The sequence below is a fragment of the Tubulanus polymorphus genome, chromosome 9 (assembly GCF_964204645.1).
Source record: "Tubulanus polymorphus chromosome 9, tnTubPoly1.2, whole genome shotgun sequence".
Taxonomy (NCBI): Eukaryota; Metazoa; Nemertea; class Palaeonemertea; order Tubulaniformes; family Tubulanidae; genus Tubulanus; species Tubulanus polymorphus.
Window position 1 is genome coordinate 1,270,806 of NC_134033.1, and position 6,403 is coordinate 1,277,208.

A 6,403-nucleotide genomic window follows, 5' to 3' on the forward strand; every position below is an offset into this window, starting at 1 on the left:
ACAAGTGGTTTCCATATTGAAAGCCACTGTGTAGTGACCAGTGTATGAACGCTGTCGACAGACGACATTGCGTTCAGTGTCATTCATCACATAAATCAAACTAATGTTTGAATGGTTTCTTTTCACAGCGGGAACAATGCGCGGAGAACTCAACTATACCGGGGACAGAGGTTCAACCAGAACTCAACTATACCGGAGACAGAGGTTCAATCAGAACTCAACTCAACCGGAGACAGAGGTTCAATCAGTACAATCGCGTTTTCCAGAAGGTCAGTTTCAAATACAGCTTGAATTATTACACAATATCTCTTAATATCTTCTGTTATCAAGTTTAAGATTGTTGTATCTTTATTTTCCAGTTTGGCGTCGAACAGCGCATCAGTATTCCAGATTGACAGGACCAGAAGCATCCCGGACTAACAGGACCAGCATCATCCCGGACTACCAGGACCAGCAGCACTCACTCTAGTTGTGGCATCCCGGGCGCGGTTCCGCGGTCCTGATTCTAAGTTGAACTCGAGGGTTTATGAACTGAATTAAACTCTCTGAGTTGAATTTTGACTCATAACCGCGGAACCGCGCCCTCACCCATCACTGACACACACAGACAGACGACTGATGTATGTCCACGTGACTCCGTTCGCTTCATCATCGTTCAGCTCGAGATAAGATAACCAAAATAAATCAGCAGGGCCCAGTTTCACAAAAAAGTTTAACTCAAAATTTTGGTTAATTGTAACATTGGCCACTTCATACAACAATTCAAACTCAATTCAAATTTTGGATTATACTTTTTCGTCAAACTGGGTCCAGGGGCTGCAGTTGCTCAAACGTTGGGTAGAGTTTACACGTGACCAATCATACTTAAAATCTAATTTCAATCGTCACCATATCATCCATCCACGAGTTAACCAGTTGACCAGGTAACCACCTTTTGAGCAACTGCAGTTTGAGAGACTGTTTTAACTTAACTGATTTGACTAGAACCGTTCTGGATTCAAGTTAAGACCGGTTTACGAAGCTGGACCCGGTTCATCAAAGTCTCGGTGAAAATCTGACTCCTCATGGTCTCAACATCCTAATTGAACTAATTCTAACCAGACTTATGAAATCGAGCATCGTTAAAACTAGAGGCCGGTTGCATAGTCGTGGCTCAGACTTAAGACCAGTCTAAGACCAACTTAGTTCTATAGCCAATCTAACAACTTAAGATCAGTCTTTAGATTTAATACCATTTTCGGACTTAAGTCACGACTGTGCAACTGGGCCCAAAGGTCGTGATCCCAAAATGATCAACGTTTCCTACGACTATTGAGAGCCCACTATATGCAGATTTAAAAGTTTCAAAACCAAGAATCAATTTAAGTGACGCAGCGTCTCGAATTTTCACTAGAAATAATCGTCTGACCTACCTGACGATAAAGCGTCTTAATTCTTGTTGTTTGAATAAATACTTGATTTTAAAACTTTTAAGAATTGTTTGTATATTTATGTTAAGAATTATTGTAAAGTAAATAAATCGATTTTATCTCTTAATAAAACGTAATTTTATTGTTTACAAAGTAAAGGAAAAAAATATGTATATAAAACATGTTTATATATTTATTACATTTTTGAAGTGAAGAAAGACTCAGCTCAAGTCGTATCTTTAGGGACCATGAACCTTGATATCCCAGTTGGATGAAACGACGAGAATCCCACATATATAATGTGAGACTCAATATATCTTAAAGCCTAGCGCGCATCGGCACTGCGATTGGAGACAACTAGTTGCAAGGCAGTTTTCGGCGCATGAGAGGAACTGGCTGGATACGATCAGTTGCTTGAATGTGTCGATGTGAGCGAGCTTACGATTGGTAAGCGTCGATCTATCTCCAGTTCCGGCCAGTTGCCCATGTTCTACTTTTGAGCAACTGGTTGTACTCAATCGCAGTCATATCCGTCGATGTGCGCGCTCTGGATCTCGACGATCGACACGCGCCATGCAGTTGCTGCAACTGACCGGTTGTAACTAGATTTCGATGTGCGCGGGGTAATCGTTCGGTAGCAACTAGTTGTCTCCAATCGCAGTGTCGATGTGCGCTAGGCTTTAATAGTCATCTTTGGGAATGACTATTAGGATATAGTCGAAACGTTGAATAAACTTAATAACACTAGCTCAAGGAATACAGTATTCCTGAAGATGACTATTAGGATATATTCTAAACGTTGAATAAACTACACTAGCTCAAGGAATACAGTATTCCTGAAGATGACTATTAGGATACAGTCGAAACGTTGAATAAACTACACTAGCTCAAGGAATACAGTATTCCTGAAGATGACTATTAGGATAAAGTCGAAACGTTGAATAAACTACACTAGCTCAAGGAATACAGTATTCCTGAAGATGACTATTAGAATATAGTCGACACGTTGAATAAACTACACTAGCTCAAGGAATACAGTATTCCTGAAGATGTCTATTAGGATAAAGTCGAAACGTTGAATAAACTACACTAGCTCAAGGAATACAGTATTCCTGAAGATGACTATTAGGATAAAGTCGAAACGTTGAATAAACTACACTAGCTCAAGGAATACAGTATTCCTGAAGATGACTATTAGGATATATTCGAAACGTTGAATAAACTACACTAGCTCATGGAATACAGTATTCCTGAAGATGACTATTATGTATAGTTGAAACGTTGAATTAACTACACTAGCTCAAGGAATACAGTATTCCTGAAGATGACTATTAGAATATAGTCGAAACGTTGAATGAATAACTGGATTTAGAAAATATTTCCGGACTTTGTCTCTCATTATCATTATGTGGGATTCTCGTAAATTTATCGTCACAACTTGAATATAGTGTTTTTATCAATATGGTGATCCCAGTTGGATATTTTATAATTCACTTCAAGTGTCATCATTACGATATTGGATCCAACTTGAGCCGAGTCTAACGATAATCCATCAGCCGTTGATACTATCGACTATAAGCGAGATTCGTCTACTCCGATCTGATTCTCATGCGTTTACTACCGCTAGATGGCGAATGCTTCGTGTTATGTGATATGAGGGACTGTTTTGTAGTCGTTTTTGTGTACACTTTCTACCGCTAGATGGCGAATGCAACCTGTTAGTGATATGAGTACATTTTCTACCACTAGATGGCGAATGCATCGTGTTAGTTGTGCGAGTAACCGGGTCCGTCTTGTAGTTGTTTTTATGTGTACATTTTCTACCGTTAGATGGCGAATGCGTGAAGTTGTTTTTAGTACGCACGATCACTAATAGCAACTTACAGTCGTTTATTTACACAAGGAACCGATAGATGGCGAGCTCGTGCACACCAGACCGCGAGCACCTTTACTTCTAGTAAACAATGGTGGTAAGTTGCTGTGGTTGAAAGGTCGGTCGTCTCCCTTGGCAACACGTGGTACGGCAGCATACACTGTACTGGACCATAGCAACAATCAGCTCCACCCCACCGAGCACAGCCTCGATACAGAACGCCACCCTTAAACCATGGATGTAATTACACAGAAACTTCAACAGATCAATGAATGGCAAGCTGCTACTAATTCTAACCCCGCCGACAGCTCCCTGCATTACATCGGCCAAACCAGTCAACGTCTCGGATGTGTCGACGACTTTGTTCACAGCTTTAATACACACATTATCGTCAACATACTGTAATATAACAAACACAACGTGTTAATAAACATCAAACTAGCGCTTCTATTCTAGAGGAAATATCTCAATGAATTCTACTACTTCATTTCGTTGTCTCACTTTATGACATGCTTGAGAGCTTTCTTACAGTCGTTGAAATGCCCAAACACTGATAGGTGGCGGGACTTTTTTGAAATCCTTTCTCTCCCGAAAAGTCGCAAAAATATTCTCCCTCTCCCTCTCCCTCTCCCTCTCCCTCTCCCTCTCCCTCTCCCTCTCCCTCTCCCTCGCCCTCGCCCTCGCCCTCCTCCTCGCCCTCTCCCTCTCCCTCTCCCTCCCTCTCCCTCTCCCTCTCCCTCGCCCTCGCCCTCGCCCTCGCCCTCGCCCTCTCCCTCTCCCTCGCCCTCGCCCTCGCCCTCGCCCTCGCCCTCGCCCTCGCCCTCGCCCTCGCCCTCGCCCTCGCCCTCTCCTTCTCCCTCTCCCTCTGTCCTATACTCACCGATGCAGCGTACGCCGCCACTCCCATCAGTACTGCGCAGCCGAGCGCTACAATCGACGCGAATATCGACAGGACCATACAGCCGACTATTGGACAAGTTGTTTCCGAACAGCACGATATCAGAGCGAATATACCGGCGAATAGAAACAGACCGCCAGCCCAGAAATTGTGGTAGGTTGGTTCAATGAAACCAGCTCCTAGAATACATATAACCATAGTCACAATTAGTTAATACAGGTATCAATTAGTAGCCAGGATCCTGCAACCTCCTAACTGAATCCTGCAACCTCCCAACTGGATCATTCAACCCATCAATTGAATCCTACAACCCATAAACTGGATCCTGCAACCCCTCAACCCCTGCATGCAACCTCCCAACTGGTTCCTGTAACCTCCCAACTGAATCCGACAACCACCTCATTTCAAAAACTGATCATCCACAATTCACATGTTTTCAATATATACTTCACCTGAGACTTTTTCTATCAGGACACAAACTGATCATCCATCACGTGTATTCAGATTTTCAGGCTTCAGATTTTATGTGACAATATTTTATGAATCTCTCGTGTCTCGTGCTTTGATACTGACCTACGATATAATACATTCCGGTCCCCAGATATGTGAGACCGATAAATAACTGAATGAGACCACATCTCAACTGAGTACCACGCGCGAATCTGTAGCGATGTCCATCGTCGTCAACTGGAGGGGCTGGAGCAGGAGTTTGAATAATAGTGAGTCCTCCAGGACCTCTGGAGAAATTTTCTCCTCCAACAACGTCCAATTCGTGTCCAGCTGGGGGATACTCCGAATTCACCAGTACCAGATTATTGCTATCCATCGCTAATTACTGTGTTACCTAATTAATAGATTAGAATTATGGAAAAATTTCACCCCAAAAATTTCAACCTTTTAAGTGTCTTAGATTCGACAGATGTTGGTAATGTAAGTCACCGGGGGCCGGTTGCATAGTCATGACTTAGATTTAAGACCAGTTTAAGACCAATCTAACAACTTAAGACCAGTCTTAAGATTTAAGACCACTTTTTGGACTTAAGTCACGACTGTGCAACTGGCCCCAGAACCTTTAAAGTGACCGAATGTTGATAACGATATAAAAGTCAATCTGGATGAATTCGCTTAAGTCGGACTTTTCAGGATCGTGAAAACTTGTCAAAGTGTCGTACATGATGTGTTCGATGTATTTCATCATGATATTTCAACGAACATCAGATTTAAACAGTTTTCTACGATTTCATCAGATACGACCCGAGCGCTCGAATCTTCTATGCATTAAACAACATGAAATTATTTTAATCACGATTGGATTCAATTATCATTGACAGCAATCATCGATTATATAAAATTATAGGCTATAGTTGAGTATTAAGGCATCAATTTATTGGATATGAAAAATGAATGCATTAAAACCTACATGAAAAATATGTATTTTTGAGTCCAATTCAAACCGACGTCTGCAAATACCAGCATTATATGAGTAATTCTCTTGAGGCCTAGGAATTTTATAGACACAAAAACAACCCTCTATCGACCTAGTGTATGTTATATAGAGAACCAGTCTTAGACTCATTATAATTCAACTGCTACTCCTGGTGAAACACACAATACGTGGTTTAACTACCGAGTGTTAGACACATGTTTCATAAATCAATCTGAACAAAGGATTGAATACTTTCACTTTCAATAACCAAAAAAAATATCATTTTAAAATCTAATTTGCTTTTAATCAAATTCGATCACAGCTATAAACATGTTTATGTTGTTTATTCGAAATCCTTCGAAAGGAAATATCACTGGATTCCGATTTCTATAAATCTAGTTCTTTAAGCGAGTCCAAAAAATCGCGACCTAAAAGGCGAACCAATTTAGAAAATGATTCGAAATAAGGAAAATAAATGTATGTTTTTATACCTTATAAAATTATAGATCCGGCACAAGCTGTTGTGATAAAATGGCCGTTGTCTGTCGTACTACAACTCGATGTTGTCAGCGTTACGACGTATTGATATTGTTCCGTCTGTACGTGGTAATAACATTACGTCACGGACTGACTCCGCGTTGTATTGGAAATTGAAAAAAAAAACAACGACATATGTAGTTCATAGAATATGTATTCGAAGCCTCAACTCGACGAGGGGCGCATAGTGTGAATTCCAGCCCATGAACAGACGGGGATAGAGAGAAGCGAGAGGGAGGAGAGGAGAGAGATGATGAGTG

At 41.2% G+C, this 6,403-nt stretch overlaps 1 protein-coding gene across 2 annotated transcripts; it reads right to left on the reverse strand.

Annotated features, from left to right (window-relative positions):
* Nucleotides 1–1,535: 1,535 nt before the first annotated feature.
* On the reverse strand, nt 1,536–6,161 carry LOC141910815 (uncharacterized). Of its 2 annotated transcripts, none has more exons than XM_074801648.1 (4): nt 6,098–6,161; nt 4,754–5,024; nt 4,163–4,359; nt 1,536–3,681 (listed from the first exon to the last, which is right to left on the reverse strand). In XM_074801648.1, the coding sequence occupies exons 2-4, from the start codon at nt 5,004–5,006 to the stop codon at nt 3,364–3,366; spliced, it is 768 nt and encodes a 255-aa protein (XP_074657749.1). In that variant the 5' UTR covers nt 5,007–5,024; nt 6,098–6,161; the 3' UTR covers nt 1,536–3,363. The 2 variants fall into 2 exon arrangements, with proteins under 2 accessions (XP_074657749.1, XP_074657748.1); XM_074801647.1 differs by lacking the exon at nt 6,098–6,161 and adding an exon at nt 5,601–5,676.
* Nucleotides 6,162–6,403: the final 242 nt, after the last annotated feature.